General features: G+C 51.3%; 1 protein-coding gene across 3 annotated transcripts in view; it reads right to left on the reverse strand.

Moving 5' to 3' along the window:
• robo1 (roundabout, axon guidance receptor, homolog 1 (Drosophila)) overlaps window positions 1-18,704 on the reverse strand; it is a 262,844-nt gene that overhangs the window by 5,857 nt on the left and 238,283 nt on the right. For all 3 annotated transcript variants that reach the window (XM_048980726.1, XM_048980727.1, XM_048980728.1), the window contains 10 exons: window positions 15,903-16,094; window positions 12,862-12,888; window positions 10,766-10,808; window positions 7,854-8,008; window positions 3,889-4,254; window positions 2,827-2,937; window positions 1,896-2,040; window positions 1,561-1,809; window positions 1,017-1,468; window positions 646-810 (listed from right to left, as the gene is read on the reverse strand). In XM_048980726.1, coding sequence (XP_048836683.1) covers window positions 646-810; window positions 1,017-1,468; window positions 1,561-1,809; window positions 1,896-2,040; window positions 2,827-2,937; window positions 3,889-4,254; window positions 7,854-8,008; window positions 10,766-10,808; window positions 12,862-12,888; window positions 15,903-16,094 — 1,905 coding nt within the window. The remainder of the gene's footprint in view (window positions 1-645; window positions 811-1,016; window positions 1,469-1,560; window positions 1,810-1,895; window positions 2,041-2,826; window positions 2,938-3,888; window positions 4,255-7,853; window positions 8,009-10,765; window positions 10,809-12,861; window positions 12,889-15,902; window positions 16,095-18,704) is intronic.

The raw sequence follows: 18,704 nt of genomic DNA on the forward strand, positions 1-18,704 counted from the left end.
TGTATCCGCGGAGGCGGAGCCAGCCCTATCTGCCATCGTGTCCCTACGCATTTGCAATGGGGGGCACTTCAATAACAGCCAGGCCACCTGGGGCGATTTCATTAAAGGCAGGAGAGCAGAGACACGGGGGCTATTGCAGTCTCCCAGGATGCCAGACCCCCCACCCCCCAATCCGAAAGCCCGGCCTGCTCAGAAACACTCCATATAGGGAGTATACGCAATACACAAAGGGTCGTCACACTCTGTGTGTTTAAGGCTGTGACCTGTGAGGCAAACTCACTCACTCAATTAGCAACGTTTTCAAGCCTGGGGGGGGAGGGATGCCGCCTTTTCACACCCAGATGGGGTAGGGGATTGAAATGGGGTCCCTCCCCCCTTGCCCGTCACCCCCAGCCCATCATGTGGACAGGCAGTATGTAAGCAGCTGATGTATGACACGTTCTCCACCTTCCCCCGCGAGAGGCCACGCCTCCGGAGTGCTCCTCATCAGGCTCGGCATTACTGACTGCTGACCACCAGCGCCCCCTACAGGGCGCGCGTGCAGGAATGTCAGGGAGAAGAAAACAGAGGATGCTGAGCAAACAGCCAGGGCTCAAAGAGGAGGAGGGAGGGGGTCATGCACAGAGGAAGCCCCTGGAAGCCTACCTTCCTGGAAGTGCTCGCGCTGGCGCTGGTGCAGTGGGGGGGCGGCCACGTGCTGCTTTTGCTTCTTGGGCGGTCGCTTCTGCATGACGGCAGTGCTCATGTTGCTGTCGGTCGACACGGGGCTGCCGGGACGGCGGCCTGGGGGGGCCATGGGATACTTCCGGCCTGGAAAAGACGCAGAGATTTACCGTGTGAAATGCGGCTCACGTTTCTGTACGCTGACGGCTGCGTTGGTGATGGAGAGTGGTATGGGCACGCGCATTCATGCATAATTCATATCTTTATTAATGGCAAGTCGCTGCGGGAAACAGGTCGTGTTCGTCAGTCAGCAGGAGATCAAGGGCTTCCGCAATGAGGCACGGCCTGCTCACCGCCCGGCCCCGCCTCGGAGGGGGGGTATTTGGCCACGCGGAGCCCGGCGTACTCGGCGGCGGCAGCCACGGCCTGGGCGAAGTCGGCGTCGGTGAAGAAGGAGCCGTCGGAGGAGCTGACGGCGCTGGAGCGGCCGGACGAGGCGTTGTCCTCCTCCGAGGCGGAGCCCCAGCCGTTGATCATGGAGCCGGTGACGGAGCTCTCCAGGTCACCTACACTGGAGGCTGGAGTCTGCTCCAGGCCGCGGGGCGGCAGGCGGCGTGGCTGCAGTGGGGGATGCTGCCGCAAGTGCAGGTGCGCCTGGGCCAGCTCCGCGTCTGTCTCGTCCCCTTCCTCCTCCTCCTCCTCCTCCATGCCGTCCGTGTCCAGCACCAGGGGGCTGGAGATGTAGCCGTAGGTGTGCGGGGGGGACAAAGGCCGTGGGGGGGGAGGCGGGCTCACAGTATGGTGTCTAGAATGAGGGAACGGAGAGGCAGACAAGCGGCATCAGGTCTCCAGTCTACTTAAAGGAGTCCCACCCCTACAGGCAGCCTTGCTGCTCACCTGCGGTCCTGCTGCGGGGGGCCCAGGGCCTCGGGGCTATCCTGCAGCATGGGCTGCAGCTCCTCTTGCGGTGATGGCGTCAGCGTGGCTGTCGACTGGTGGCTGTAGGACACGCCCGCGGGAGAGGAGGCTGCCCCGCGCACAGGAGGAGTAGGGCCCCTCTCTGCCTCCTCCTCCTCCTCTTCCAGCTCCCCGGGTTGCAGGTACATCCGCGAGGGGGGGAGCGGGCATTGCGCGTCTGCGTCGTAGCTGAGGATGTGCAGACGGGAGCCGATCAGGCAGGCGGGCGGCTTACCGCGGCATGGTAACACAGCGATGCGAGCATCGGGTCCCACCTGTCACCCATCGGCAGGGAATACTCCTCCACGCTGCGGCAGGGTGGGGGGCTGGCGGGGGGAGGGGGCAGCAGGTCGGCCCAGTTCATGTTGGCCTGTTTAGGCAGCTTGGGGGTGCGGACGCCTTTCTTCTGACCCTGGCTCCCTGCTCAGGAACAGACAGACGCACTCAGACAAAAAAAACGACCGAAACAAGCGAGATCATCAAAACCGACGAACAAAGCTTGATGTTTACACCTGACAGGAGTGTGGCTAATGGCCACTGTCTCGTTATTTATGCAGAGAAAATGCATGGAGACTTTATCTCTCAATTTGTAATTAATGTCAGGCATTCCATCAAACAGAAAAACACTCATTTTTCAAAAGTAATATCATTCCGTGCCAAAAACGAATAAAGAGCAGAAAAACGCATCAGAGGCCGATTAACAGCCATAAATTACAATTCAGACCCAATGAGCTGTGGTGCAGTGAACACTGTGCTTTAATTACGGCAGCTTCAAATACAATATAAAAATAGATAAGACGCATTATGATGGCAGCGTTGCATGCCGGCCGCAATGCGCGTCATTTGTCCTTGTCCAGGAACAAACGCCGGTGCCCACATGAAATTATTGCTCCCTTCGCTATGATGAAGACAACGGTAATTAATGGTTTGGCGACAAACAGCAGGGAAGAGTTTAAAAAGGAATGGGGCGCCTAGGGACCAGCCACAACAGATCCCCAGTCCTCTTTATGTCCTCTCACCGCGCCCCTCCCCATGGGGGTGGCTCAGCTGGGGGGGGTTTATGGGTCTATATCGCCACTTGCTGGCCAGTTCGCAGTACAGCCTGAGTAAATAGCCAAACAAACAAACGCTGGCGGAGAGGCGGCTCGCTGCAGAAAGGTCAAGGTAAAACAAAGTCAAACATGACCCTCCCCTGAGCTCCCTCACCAGAGGTGCTGCTGCTGCCTCGCTCAGAGCTGCTGTAGGCGCCTGAGGCGTGGCCCTCGTGTGCCTGGCTGTAGGGGATGGTGGCCGGCACGTCCCCCCCTCTGTAATGCTCTGCGGGCGGATGGGAGAGAAGCAGCGTCAGCCGAGGAGTGGGAGAACACACCGCCCCCCGAACCCGCAAGGAGGAGAAGCAGAAATGAGGAGGTGCAGGGAGCACTCCAGTGGGAGGAAAGACAGAAGGAAGAAGACAGGAGTGAAAGTCCGTACATTTAAACTGCAACATTCCAGAAACTTCCAGCAGGATCGTTCCCTTTTAAAGGCTCTTTATAAGAATTGTTTTAACTAATAAAATCTAATTTTATTCTGAAAATGTAATTTGTGTCTTGTCTTGGTGGAGGATGGTACTGGTGGAGCTTAATGTAAACTGGTGTAAGTGGCATTAAAGGGGAAACATATAAGACAATGTGACTGGGGTGAAGAGGCTCTTATTCGTGCAGAATACAAACACAGCAGGTTCTGCACACAGGTGACTAAATCCTTACTCACACCCAAAGCAGGAGCACAGCATGCACATGGAGACACACAAACATGCGTTATGTGCTAGGGGGCGCAAATGAGACGCTTAGAGCTCTATGGCATAAAGTATAAACGAGAGAATGCAGGAGGTGTAACCACTGGAGACCTCAAACAATCTCAACCCTTTACTGCGTTAAAGGGTCCATTTACCCATGAGACTGTCAATGTTCTGGGCACAAATGGCATCATCTGCATGACGTGGACAGGAAGAGGCATTCTCAGAAATAACACCACTGTCTGCAAAGACATGTAAAGATCAGCAGAGGACTGGAGCAAAGGAGAAGATGAAGAAAAAGTCTGCAAGAGAGACATGCTGATGTCGCCGAATGGGATGAGGGCGTGGCTTCTGGGGGCGTGTCCCAGGAGGGCGGGGAGGTGCAGGGGCGTGTCCATCAAGGGCATGGAGATACACGGTGACAGGAAGAGGGGGCGGGAGGCACATCCCCTGCTGGCCCCTGCTGGCTGCGCACCCTGCCTGCCACTCACCCTTGTTAAGCTTGTTCTGTTCCATGATGCTGTACTGCAGCTGTGAGGTCACATCCTGCTGCTTCTGCTGCGACCCAGGTGGCGGCTTCCAGCAATGCTTCTCATTGAGGTCACTCCCCCCTCCACCACTGCTGTTGACATTGCTGCTGCTGGTGATGCTTGACTGTATGAGCTGGGTAGTGGCGTAGGGGGTTGGCTGCCCCCCCGGGCCGGTGAAGCGGCCATCCTTCAGGTTGGGGCTATTGAAGGTCTTCATCTCGTTGATCTTGCTGGGGAGGTCCACGTCGCTGTACACCCCCGACTCGGGCACCATCAGGTTAGTCTGCTTGTTTTCCAGCTGGTTGTTATAGTTGGCGATGCAATCAGCTGGGTGACACGGGGGTGGGGTGAGGGGTTAGTAATCGAGTATTCGGCTAGTAATGACCGCGTGACTGCCATCACTTTACTTTACACCAAAAATTAATGGGAACTTCAACGCAAGACTGAGTCTAGCCGATTAAATTGCTCGCGTATTAAGAATGATGGATAGCCCGTCGGAGGCAGACATATTTATCTTGTTACATCACTTTAGGCAAACATGTAAATAAGGACGGGCCCTGCAAGCAGGTGCTCAGATGCTGAGCAGGGCTCCTCCTCTTCCAGCGACCCTCCTCTCTCACGACCCGTGAAGTGAAAGGAGAAGAAGCTGAGATGAAGCCGCAAGCCACTCAGATCCTCCAGCGGAACATCTGAGCTCAACCGGATCAGTCCCCCGGGGTGGGGGGGGGGCTGGAATCCTGCCAGCGAGTCCCGTTGTATGCCGCACTCATTAATGCATTTAAATCTTCAAAAGGCCGGCAAGCCGGCTCCGCTCCGCTCGGCATGGCGCACTGACATTTGGCTACTCAGGAGCGTCTGGGGTTTCCAAGAAGCTGCGATTATGTGGGACTTCAAAGGCCGGAGTGTTAGAGGCCTGCTTAAGGTGCGGGGTATGCGTGGACCCCATGGCGGTCATCAGCGTGCGAGCACACAGCACTGCTTAAGGTGCGGGGTACGCGTGGACCCCATGGCGCTCATCAGCGCGCGAGCACACAGAACTGCTTAAGATGCGGGGTACGCGTGGACCCCATGGCGCTCATCAGCGTGCGAGCACACAGAACTGCTTAAGGTGCGGGGTACGCGTGGACCCCATGGCGCTCATCAGCGTGCGAGCACACAGAACTGCTTAAGGTGCGGGGTACGCGTGGACCCCATGGCGCTCATCAGCGTGCGAGCACACAGCACTGCTTAAGGTGCGGGGTACGCGTGGACCCCATGGCGCTCATCAGCGTGCGAGCACACAGCACTGCTTAAGGTGCGGGGTACGCGTGGACCCCATGGCGCTCATCAGCGTGCGAGCACACAGCACTGCTTAAGGTGCGGGGTACGCGTGGACCCCATGGCGCTCATCAGCGCGCGAGCACACAGAACTGCTTAAGATGCGGGGTACGCGTGGACCCCATGGCGCTCATCAGCGCGCGAGCACACAGCACTGCTTAAGGTGCGGGGTACGCGTGGACCCCATGGCGCTCATCAGCGCGCGAGCACACAGAACTGCTTAAGGTGCGGGGTACGCGTGGACCCCATGGCGCTCATCAGCGTGCGAGCACACAGCACTGCTTAAGGTGCGGGGTACGCGTGGACCCCATGACGCTCATCAGCGTGCGAGCACACAGCACTGCTTAAGGTGCGGGGTACGCGTGGACCCCATTGCGCTCATCAGCATGCGAGCACACAGCATGGCCATGCTGCATGCCTTAGTGTCTGTCACATGCAAAGCTCCCTTCTGCAGCCCTCGCATGGCTTATTACACATGTCTGCTCATCATGGGGTGAGTGCAGAAGAGCAGCCATTCACACTCAGCCCAGGTTAATGAAAATTTAAACCCTTCCCCCCCAACAAATGTGAACACCTGAAACGATGGGAGGGTGGCAGGAGGTCATGGTTTTGGCTGCCAGAGGGCATCAGTGAACCCTGCAGTCACGTAAGGAGGCACCGTGGAGTGCTTTTGGGAAAGAGCTCCCAGCCAATAGTGGAGCAGAGCAAGGTGAACCCTTCTGCTTAAAGCCCAGAGAACCTTTCTCGCTTTGTCTCAGGGACCTACCCAGGTCATCTGCAGCCCCCCCCCCCCCCCAAATCTTCTGCCACCTCTCTCTCGGCTGTGACTTTAGACCATTCCTTTTCTAGTCTGTCTTTTGTGTCCCTGAATCAAACACAGTGTTTTTTTTTTTTTTTTTTTTTTTTTTAGAAGAGTCCTGCTTTCCAAGCTGAAGGCTCCTTATAAAGCATGATGTGGCTCTTCTGCTCCTCTCTGCTCCCACTAACTGCAGCTCCACTCCTCTTCATTCCTCTCCACTCTGTTAACTGCTGCTCTTGCCTCTCTGCTCCCACTAACTGCAGCTCCTCTCCTCTTCATTCCTCTCCACTCTGTTAACTGCTGCTCTGGCCTCTCTGCTCCCACTAACTGCAGCTCCTCTCCTCTTCATTCCTCTCCACTCTGTTAACTGCTGCTCTGGCCTCTCTGCTCCCACTAACTGCAGCTCCTCTCCTCTTCATTCCTCTCCACTCTGTTAACTGCTGCTCTGGCCTCTCTGCTCCCACTAACTGCAGCTCCTCTCCTCTTCATTCCTCTCCACTCTGTTAACTGCTGCTCTTGCCTCTCTGCTCCCACTAACTGCAGCTCCTCTCCTCTTCATTCCTCTCCACTCTGTTAACTGCTGCTCTGGCCTCTCTGCTCCCACTAACTGCAGCTCCTCTCCTTTTCATTCCTCTCCACTCTGTTAACTGCTGCTCTTGCCTCTCTGCTCCCACTAACTGCAGCTCCTCTCCTCTTCATTCCTCTCCACTCTGTTAACTGCTGCTCTGGCCTCTCTGCTCCCACTAATTGCAGCTCCTCTCCTCTTCATTCCTCTCCACTCTGTTAACTGCTGCTCTGGCCTCTCTGCTCCCATTAACTGCCACTCCGCTCCTCTCTGCTCCCACTAAATTTCACTCCTTTCCTCTCCAGTCCTCCCTGCTCCCACTAACTGACACTCCACTCCACTCTGTCTCCACTATAGGCTGCTCCACTCCTCTCTGCTCCTGCTTACCTGCTCGATCTGCCTCCATCCATCTCCTTTTATATTACCCTGGCTACCCTGTTCCTCCCGTCCCTTAACGCTCCCCCTTCCCCCGCATTGTTCAGGTGCCCCCCGATTCCCCAGTGCTGGCCACTTTCCGCAGTCCCGTCTTGACCTCTGTGGCTCATCCACATTTCTTAAATAACCGAGCACTTAGCCTAAATTACATTAAGGGCTATAACAACAGTATGGAAATCAGGAAAGCAATTCGATTAGCAGCAGAGTAAACCCAAAGGATCCTTCCAGAATGTTTATTTCTATTTCCTGAACAAAAATAGCCCCAGATTTAACCTCTAACAAATCAAACACCCCCCCCCCCAAACTGCCTCCTTGCTGGCAATACACACAACAGAAGATGCTCAGTGCTCAGTGCTCATCCGTGACACAGGAAAGTTTTTACCTTTTTGGGAAAAAAATTATCATGACTATCTTTGATTCATGTGTTCAGTGTTGTCTCTGCCAACCCGTACAGGTAAAAAAACATCAGTAAATTGAGGTAAACCAGGTCAAGATCCTTGTTCAAGAATCAATCAGCCAAGCCTCCCCTGGTACTCAAGATTATTTCCCAGAATTCCACTCCCTAATCTACTTTGCCGCCTACTTCCATATTCCTGCATAAATGTGAGACTTCGTACAGTTTTCTGACTTGTGATTTTTTTTTGTATTTTCTCTGCTTGTGGTATCGTCAGCCAAGCCCCACCCACTAGAAACAGCATTGAAATGCCTCTTTGTCACTTCTGCAGAGAGAATGACCACAGGGTGCTGTCCTTCCAGCCCCCGGGGTGTGACTCCTGCGCTTAATCCCCCCAGCAGCTCCGGCGTCCCCACCTGGGCGGCTGTAGGTCGCCAGGTTGCTGTCGCTGTTGCCGTTTCCTGCTGTGCAGCAGTTGATGGAGCAGTCATTTGGGTTGGAGCACGAGTTGGGCCAGGTGTCGGCCAGCCAGGGTTGGGTAGTTGGCTCCGCGATGTTCAGCAGGCCGGGCCTGTCGGCCCAGAAGCAGAGAGAGCAGCGCCGTGAGACCTGGCAGAGGTATAGGACTCGCAGAAGCACTGGCCTGCTGAGTCACTCCCAAATACCGGCCCCAAGAGGAAACCGAACCGCCTGACAGCCCTGTCTGCGGATGCATTTGTTTTCAGCCTAACTGGTATAAGGCAGCTTCCTCTCCAGCACAGTCCGCACCTTCCGCCATCTCCGCTCATGATCTGTGAATGTTCAGAGAGGGGAGGATTTAAGCATGCTTTAGGAAGCAGTTGTTTGCCCGTGGACATCTAGGCCAAACAGATTATGTTTGCTCGGGTGGGCTGCTGTTGCTGACAGGACGGTGCGCTGGAGAGCAAAAGCCAAGGCTCGGCAAGCGTCTCTGAAAGCGCTGCAAATGCTAGGCTTACTGCAGCACAAAGGCGACCTGCCATGCAGTTGTCTTTTCTATGTGTGGGGAAAAAAATCCTCTGTGTCACTGATTTTGCAAAAGAAGTATGAAACAGACCAAATGAGAATTAAAAAACACAGCTTTGCTGTACGGCTGTAGTTAAGCTCAGCTGCAATATTACACAGTTATGCAGGTATGGCTGGGAAACAGCCTCACCCAGCTAACCTGATTAACGGCGGCTAATTCAGAGAATCTTCGACTGGTAACATCCCGGAAAATACCCAATAAACGCAAAACACAGCCCTCCACCCCTCCTCCCCAAATCCGTCCATCTCTCCATCGCTGTTTTGCTCCTGTTATCATTTCTCTTTCTTGCTCTCATTTTTTCCAGAGCGGCTTGCATGAGCGGCTGACTCTGCTCTTTCCGAAGGATTCTGACAATAGACAGCTCTGAGCTGACATTTGAAACTCCACACCTCGTGCACGCGGGGGTGTGCAGACACACACACACACACACACACACACACACACACACACAAGCACACACACACGCACAGAATGGCAGGCGTCCAGACAAAGCAGCCTGCATGCATAGCAGGTCCTTCCTTTGTCTCCTGCACTTCCCAGCTAAACATTAATTTCACATTAACTCCAGCATCCATCCTCGCTGTCTGATCCCAGATTCTAGCTGTTATGATTCTGTAATTTCAATATGCAGTGAATTTACATTTGTGTGTTAAGCTTCAATTTATCAGATGCATTAAAAGAAAAGATATTGCTTGTTTACAGTTATACAAGGCAATATACATGTTTAGAGAAGCTGTTTAAAAATATGATCAGTTAATGAGTATGTCCTATTGCAATGTCCTTGCTCATCGGTGTCACACAAAGGTATGTGTACAGCGAATCGTCTGTGTAGCTGCCAGGAGGTGCAGGGGCTGCTGGGTAACCATCAGACATGGGGCAGCCTGAAACAGAAGAGGTGAGCTACCCCTCACACCTGGGCTGACTGTGGGGGGCACCAGAATGCTTCTGCCCTAATCCCAATCACGACACCCTAAACCCCCACCAACCCTAACCTTAACCATAAGCAACCAACCAAAATACAAGACTTTTGGCATTTTTACTTTTTTGATTGCATTCACAGATTTTTTATAAAACTGAGGTTATCCAAATGGGGACCTGAAGAAGTGTCCCCAAAAGTAAGGAAGTGTCAGGTTTTACCGCACTTTGGAGATATTTTGGTTCCTGAATGTTATCTATGCAAACCCACACACACACACCGACACACAGACAGACAGTCACACACACCACACACACACACACACAGACCTGTACTCATATCTTTGTGGGGACGATCCATTAATTTTGACATGAAAAACGAAAATCCAAAAACCACGACTTTAACCCTTACCAAGGTCTAACCTTAACCATAACCGTAAGTAACCAACCAAAATACAAGACTTTCGGCAGTCTTTGTTTTTTTTATTGCAGTCACAGATTTTTGTAAAACTGAGGTTATCTTTACGGGGACTGGAAACATGATCCCCACAACGTCAAAATAACAGGTTTTTATCACGCTGCGTGGGAAATTTGGTCCACATAACATAAGAAATACCTGAACCACATGCACACACACACACACACACACACACACACACACACACACACAGTCAATGACATACAGAGAAACAAAGCCACACACATACAGTAGACAGACACAGATGCGCATGCACACAGACAGACAGACAGAGACAGACAAAGAGAGACGCACATACACACGCAGGAACACACACACACACACACACACACACACACACACACACAGACAATGACACACGGACAGACAGAGACGCATAGCAGCTTCCTTGGAAATCACTATGAGACTGACAGCATGAGTGATGGCAGCAGTCTGTTTGGGACTGGGAAAAGGCTTTTTATGGATGCCATGATCTTTTGTCTACAACCATGGACTCCACCCTCTGCCTTGCCTGCATTAGTCTGTTATAAAGTCAAAGCACTCCCCCTAGTGGCAGACTGAAAGCATTACCCTCTCTTCATTTTCTTCCTCTGTGCCCCTTGTTTCCCTCCTATTCTATGTCTCACACCACACCTTTCTTATTTTCACACCTGGTTGTTTTTTACACCTCTGACTCATAATCGCTTTATTCTGTCTCCTTCCTGACAACATCAAGCACAGTGAAGTCAGTGTGATAGTCATAGTGGGCATAAATACTGTAATAACCTGTTAAATGCTAGATTTGCATGTGCAGGTTGCTCAGTGTGCTTCTGCTCAGCATGTTTAGGGACGGGTACCACGGGTACAGCGGGCACCGCGAGCGCAGCGGGCATGAGCCCCAAGCCACTTACCTCCCAGCACTGCTGACTGCCTCTCCGCCTCTCTGGTAGGACACTGTGGACAAAGATGAGTGTCAATGAATGGGAGCACCAGCACTCACAGCTCCGACAGGCAGGGGGAGGCCAGGATAAACAGGTGGGCTGCCCTCACCTCACAGAGCCCCCCAACACACCCACACAGACACACAGCTTCCAATGCAGATGTCTGCAAAAAGAAAAGCAGCCACACGCCACCTGAGCGCACAGCGAAAGACGCATGTGCACACAGAGCCCCAGGGCAAACTGCCGTGACTATATCTGTGTGTGTGTGTGTGTGTGAGTTTCAGCGTCTATCTGCGTGTATCAGGATGTGTGAACCTCTGTGTCCATCAGTGTGTGATTGTACGTGACAGTGTGTCTGAGTATCTGTCAGTATCAGTGTGTGTAATATTGTGTGTGTATCTGTGAGTCTCAGTGTGGGTGTGTCTGTGAGACTCAGTGTGGGTGTGTCTGTGAGACTCAGTGTGGGTGTGTCTGTGAGTCTCAGTGTGGGTGTATATGTGAGTCTCAGTGTGGGTGTATATGTGAGTCTCAGTGTGGGTGTATCTGTGAGTCTGTGTGTGTCTGAGTCTCAGTGTGGGTGTATCTGTGAGTCTCTGTGTGTGTCTGTGAATCTCAGTGTGGGTGTATCTGTGAGTCTCAGTGTGGGTGTATCTGTGAGTCTCTGTGTGTGTCTGTGAGTCTCAGTGTGGGTGTATCTGTGAGTCTCTGTGTGTGTCTGTGAGTCTCAGTGTGTGTGTATCTGTGAGTCTCAGTGTGTGTGTATCTGTGAGTCTCAGTGTGTGTGTATCTGTGAGTCTCAGTGTGTGTGTATCTGTGAGTCTCAGTGTGTGTGTATCTGTGAGTCTCAGTGTGGGTGTGTCTGTGGGTCTCAGTGTGGGTGTATCTGTGAGTCTCAGTGTGTGTGTCTGTGAGTCTCAGTGTGGGTGTATCTGTGAGTCTCAGTGTGTGTGTGTGCCCCTGTGTGGGTTTGTGTGTGTCTCTGTGTGTGAGGGTGTGTAAGAGGCTTAGAGGAGGCTCCACGCAGCTACAGTCCCCCAGCATCGCCGCCGCTCCCCATGTGACGCCTTCTGCAGGGGAAGCCAGGCCTTTCATGGAGCTCTAAGCTGCCGGTGTGTGAAGGCGAGATAAACTGGCACTTTAATTACAATCTCTTTTAGGGAGGATTTAAGGCATCTCCCTCCCTGCACAGGAAGTCTGAGGTTTGTGCAAACTCTGTATAAGAATGTGTGATTTTTTTAATATAACAATGAACCAAAGGCTTCCTTCTCGGCTTATAATTTCCCCTTGAATTAAAAAAAAAAGTATAAATGGAACAGAATTCCAGTCTCATAAATAATGGCAAATTTCACACTCCCCTAGAGTTTCAGGTGACAGAAATGTCCTATATTTAAACAGCAGCTATATAATGAGATGGGAAGCCAGAGAGCAAACAGCCTTAAAACAATCTAAAGAAGAGAGCCAGGATCACAGAACCAAATATGGTCCTGAGGCCTGGGCCAGGACTGCGGACTAAAACAAAGACACTCAGGGAATTAGGCACCTTAAGTACACATATTCCCAAGCAGGGTGCCCCTTGTTCTGACACAGTACAAACACAACAGCTACAACCTTGGAAAGGTGCTGGGAGCAGAAAGAGGGACTGAGGAACCCTGGCTGCACAGACTGACAGCACAACCGAGGGTCCTAGTGTGGCCACACTTGTTGGGAGGTGCTTATGGGTAATGACAATCCATGCTGTCTGACACCGGTATCTGACTGTCCTGCTGTGATTGGCTCCAGGCAACCTGGCTCCTGTGGCATTTGGAAAGAGCTCCTCTAATCTTTTTCCAAAAATGTCTGACGAGGTTTCACGCCTAACTGCAACCTTGATGCCTTCAGCTAAAAGCACATCTCCCAAAATCACTTTCAGCAAGAACCGGTCTTCCCTGGTGACCAAAGACATGTTTTATGACCATATGTAAGAGCTACCATTCTGCGGCACAGGAATTCAGATAATGGTACAGCGAGAAATAGTGTTGGGAGAAAAAAAAATCAAAGTCCCAAGACATCAACACATGCATACATACCTGTCGGGGTGAAGGTGAACGATGGAACTGTGTTGTCCAAACAGAGGGATGTGCAAGGGAAAGAGAGAAGGAAAGAGATTATTAGCTTCAAGAATATTTACAGGTGTCTGTCTGCAGTGTTGCTATATATGTAAAGGTCATATAGTAGCAGCAAACTACCAGCAAAGGATGATTTCATGTGTAACTGGAGGTCTGAGCCTGGTCTTATTCTCAGCAGCAAGCTTGAAAGAACACTGTTTCAAATTGCGGCCCAGACAGTCAAGAGGTCCGCGGAGGGTCACTGAGGGCTCATGGCTGTGGTATCACGGGGAAGGGGGGGGGGCATGCGTGTGCTCTGGCCACCGCAGGAGGATGGCCGCTCTTCCCGCTCCACACCACAGGCAGCACAGCAGACCACTTCATGCCGAGCCTGTGCTATAAAGATTTTTAAGGGGTCTCTGTCGTCGTGGCGAAATGCACGTGAGCTATGGAAACACCTGAAGGAACACTGACACTGTGAGCCCCGAGCCAGGACTGTCCTCACTCCTTCATATCCTTTTATTTACAGGAAAACAAACTCCAACATCAATGAAGAGCGTCACACTATAAATGACACATTAATCGCCGTTTTGTTTTGGCCCTGCTTTGAGGTCAGGCGCATGAAGGGATTAAGCGGATAAACCCCGGTGGGCGTGATGGTTCTATCAGTGCGTGGCATCGGCCTGCCCACTTTGAAGCTGAGGCAAAGTGACACTCGGCGTGTCACGCTAAACGCTAATGTGGAATGCTAACGCGCTGGAAATAAATAAATCAAATCAGCGCAGCGACGGAATGTGTCATCGGCGCTCAGCCCCTGGCTCTAAGCGCTCCTGGGGGGTGGGGACTTTCCAGTCAGGGTAGACTGCAGGAGGACAGAGCCACGCACAGACACATCCAAGGAAAAATCAGGTTGCTTTGTATTTCTTTACTGTCCCTGTTGCCACAGATCGTGAGGAAAAAGATGGTGCAGAAAGGCAGACCTTCTCGCACTCGGCCACATCCTCTGCTTCATTCCGCTGCTTCACCCTACACTGGCTCTCGATTCAGGCCTCAGGTGGCAACACATCTCGCTCTGCTTCACTCCATAAACTTTCTCTGGTACGAGTTTCAACAGCAGTTTCTCCAGTAGATGGGACTGGGGAGCGGCAGCTGCTAATGCTACAGGTCTGCCACCTGTTTCCACAAAAAGCCCAGTGAGGTAATGTGAGAAGATCCCATGCCCATGTTTGGACAGAATCGAGGAGCAGCACTACCTGAGCTGGCACAGTGACTGCAGGGGCTTCACATTCACCTTAATTCCCATTACCAAGAGGTTACTGCTAATTTTCCTCAATGATGTTCTAATGGTAACAATGTTTTATTTGCTATATGTACAGGTATAGGCTCTCCTGTATGACACACACACACACATACATGTGTTTTGGTGAAAACAAAGCTCAGGTTCTGATCACAGGCTGACCTCTTAGGTGGACCCAAACATGATACACGTATGACTACACTGCCCCTTATGGGATTCGAACCAGCGACCTTCTGATAACAGGCCTAAGTTGAAACCTAAATTCAGCTCTAGCTAGAGGAGCATTTTCAGGGTTGAAATATCACTGGTAATGCTGTTAGAGAAGGGTAGGCCACTAGATACAGACGTATATAGTAAGCAGCAGACAGACAGTTTCAGCATTCACACTCTCTTGGTCTTAAATAGTTAGTGCCAGGCTTGTATTTTTATACGGGCTCTGGAATCCCACATATTATAAGTTGATAATTGGATTTCTGAACGTGACCTTGGGCCTGTCAGTGAAAATCCATTTTCCTGCGTGTCCTTCAGGAAGCAAGGGGCTATGGAAATGCTGGCAGCGACGATGGCCAACCTCTCCACCTTACTCCATTCATACTGCATTGGACCCCTGGGGGCCGAAGGAGGGGATAGGGACTCGGCTGCCCCCCCTCCCCATGCTGAAGACATTTCCTGAAAGCAAGGACACTCTGGGGCCTAATGAAACCTGCCACCTTGTTGTGATTTGAGACTTGGAGGCCCAGTGCCCCCCCAACCCCCCCCATTGCTCACAAGCTTGTCTGTTCTGCTGCTCTCTACTTGGTACTTAAGCGGAATGACTTCTTCTATATGGGCACTTATTATCCTGCTAGTCAAGATCAAACCTGAACCACAGAGTGGGGGGGAAGCGGGGGGGGGTTCAGCTGCTTTGCCTGCAGCTAGACATTAAACCAGAAAAAAAAAGGAATTGCAGTTTTGATACTCTGGATAATGCGGGTGCGGCTGTGCATGAAGCTCGCACGCCGCGCTGAGGGCCCGCAGCCCCCGTCTCTCTCTGCCATCTCAAGAGCAACTATAGTCGCTACCCACAATCCTCCTCTGAGAGTGACTGCTCCTGTGGCAGCTTGGAGAGCATCCTGTCGCACTTCTCTCATGTTTCACAAATGTCCCTCCCTGACAGAAACAGGGAATGCCGGCGATGGTGGGTAGGAGTGCTGGCAGACAACAGAGGCGGCAGACAAGAGCAACAGAGGGTAGAAGTTATCAGTTAGCCTGATAATCTTCATCGCTAAATATTGACGAGTTTCTGCAGCCTCACACAGGCCGACATAAATAAGAGAAGAATCTGTATCAGATCAGTGCTGTCGGCGAAACAGGCCAGAGAAAGGAAAAAATAAAACCGAAATGAGGTAGGAAACAGCCTCTTGTAAAAATGAAGATTCTCACAAGGATCAAAGGAATTCTCCTGTTTCATCTATTTTTGAAGACAGTTAATGATCAGGAAAAAAGAAAAAAACACTTCTTATTGAGTTTCAAAGGCTGGTTTACAGGGAGTTTTGCCAAATATTTAAAGAGTAGGAGTATTAACAAAACAACTGAGTAAAGCAAAATGAAGAACGCTGGGTACAGAGAGCTCACTCAGCTATGTAAAGAAGACGTGTCTCCTTCCTACGCAGACGAGCGCGGGCACGAGGTCACACACACAAGCTCCCACACAACACACCCACGCAGCCACACGCGCGGGGCTGACCCTTGCGGATGCCTGCGTAGCTGCTGCTCAGCCCGCTCCTCTTCTTGCGGTGTCGATAGAGCCAGATGCTGAAGACCATGAGGATGATCCAGCAGGCGGCACCGATGCCGGCAATGAAGGCCGGCTGCTTCACCACGTCCGAGATCTGCTGGGACAGGGGCTGGTCTGGGGTCTTGATGCGGCCAGAGGAATCTGTGGAGAGGAAGGCAAGGAGCTCTCATCTCCATTGTGCAAGTCTCGGTTACCAGCTCAATGAGTCAACTCAGTGGTCATCTTCTCCGGTCATTAACTCTGATTATTAAGTGTGGTCAGCATGACAAGCTACATGTAACAGACTGCTTCAGCCACGGTGTGCTGTAAGGATCTCAAAACAGAAGTGGTGTGGAACTGAGTTCATCTGAACTGAAAGGAGGCATGAAATATGAGAGCATGAGGGATGAAAAGGGAGAAAGGAGGATGTGAGAGGACAGAATGGGAAGGGGAGGGAAGAGGGCAAAGGGGTGAAGGAGAAGCAGAGGGAAGACAAGAAAAGGCCAAAAGAGTGAAAGGGATAGCAGAGGTACAGCTGAATGAGGTACAGGGGAGTGCAAGTAAGGATGCCAAGGAAATCCAAGGCCAGCAAATTGAATCCGATGGGAAACAGCAGACGATAGTGAGAGGGGGGATAAAAAGGTGAGGAGAGAGAACCCCATGGGGAGGATAACGGCAGACAGTGCTCATTCGCAGAACTTTGGGAAGACTAGAGAAGAACATGTCAGCCAAATTTGCTCAAATGAAAGGCAGCACAAAGCATCTTTCATCTCACTAGCCTGCCTTAGGCAAGGTTATCCAATGAGAGAAATGTGAGACCTGTCAATCAAATCAGCTGCCCAATCAGGCAGAACCCAGTAAAAAAAAAACTGGCGGGTCATAAACTCGACAGAGGATGGTGGTCCCCAGGGCCACTACTGTCAAGGCATGTACATGGATGAGCGGGGAAACCTGGGTTGGCTGATGAACCAAAAGGAGCCTCTATTTATATGGGGGCTGCACCAACCAGAAAGAGGACTGATGAACCTTTGAATTGGAAGGTTAATTTGACATGTCATTTACAGAACAAATCGCTTAATGAAATGAAAGGAGTCTATGAAGCCTAAATGTATAACATTATGTACCGAGAAATTCTGAGTTTTTATATTGCCGTCTACAGAACACTGAACACAGTGATTTACTTAGAGGTCATTTATGAAAACACGACATTATATATATATGAGTGCAGACATGCATGCTTATACAGAGTGACACATAAAGCTTGCCTACAAATTTCCCCCCATTTGCACAGCTGGAATTTTAGTGAAGCAATTACATTTAGGAACGTTGCTCAAGGCTACAGCTGGCCTGTGACTTGTTTAGTTTAATTCTCTAACTACTTCGACACAACACTGAGCTGTGGCTTCCCAGGAAACGGCCTGAACAGGCCCTAGATATGAGCATGGTCATGAGATGGCGAGGATCTACTGCTGATTCCGCTTGATGTCACAGGCTGCTAAGGGCAATGCTGTTTGTGTTGCTGAAATAGGACTTGAGTAGCAATGAGTCACGTCATAAACACACAGGGTCACCCTAAACGCTGCAGGGACACTGACTTTGCCTTTGCTGTCATGCCCATCACAGTGGAGGGGTGGGGGTTCCTTGGCTGGATTATTGATGAATTTCTTTATGCTTTTCCCTCATTTCCTGACTTTGCTCCTCTCTGGCATATCCTGTTCCCCTCACACCAACTTCTCTGTGATTTCCTGTACTTTCTTCTGTCTTTTTTTGTCACAGAGGATTTTCGCTCTTCTCAGAGATCACCGGTGGTCCGCGAAGGCGCGCTTCATGTTCAGCCCGGTTTCTGCTCCTCCTTACTGCATGATCTCAGACCACCGGAATGGGCCACACTAAGTGAACACACCGACCACGACACCTAGGTTTACCTGGGGTGTCACATACTCGCTGCAGTGACGGATGAATCAATAGAGCCATGATGGACACTTTCCATCGAGCGAAATGATGGCAACGGTTAACATGCATGTCTCAAACATTGCGGAATTATATCTTTGCCCTGACCCAAACTAGCAGGGGTCAGAAGTCATAGTGAGCCAAGAGCAGATCGAGTGAGGGTCCTGTTTCATGGTTGCGTCTTTGTTCCTACTCTAGCAGGGCAAGAACAGGGTTTGCTCAATGTTGACAAGAATAACCAAGCAGAACACAAGACTGGGCAAGCCCAAGCGCATTTACTGCGAATTTAGTGAAGTCGAGTTATACTGGAAGTGCTTCTAGCTCCAGTTCGGTGACTATTACTACCCCACAGACGGCAGCTGGATAATTAATCTATGGCACTGCTGTAAACATGCCGCTGTTGGAAAAACAAACCATGTAAATCGCTCTGGGAGCATCCACTGCCATCGTGAGTAAATCAGCACTGCCGGCACTGCTGCCGCGTCGCAAAAAACATTTCCATTAAGCAGCTGTGACATGAAATTATTCAGGTTACACTGGAAAACTGATAAACAGGCTAATGGCGCAGATTAATCCGACGAGAGTTCTTGCCACTCACGCTCGTCAGAGGCAGTATCGAGGATGACAGAAATAATTGGGCTGAAATAATTTCAATTACTCGATGAAAGATTGGAGCAGAAAAGGAGTGAGAAGGGGAAATTCATGGCAGAGCATGGGCACGGGAAATTGTTTTTGCAACAGGTGACAGCATTTACATTAGCGGGGATTACAGGCTTCCTACCACTGGAGCCTCATGTTGGCCACAAATCAGAGCTTCTGCTC

Source organism: Brienomyrus brachyistius, chromosome 17, assembly GCF_023856365.1.
Source record: "Brienomyrus brachyistius isolate T26 chromosome 17, BBRACH_0.4, whole genome shotgun sequence".
NCBI lineage: Eukaryota > Metazoa > Chordata > Actinopteri > Osteoglossiformes > Mormyridae > Brienomyrus > Brienomyrus brachyistius.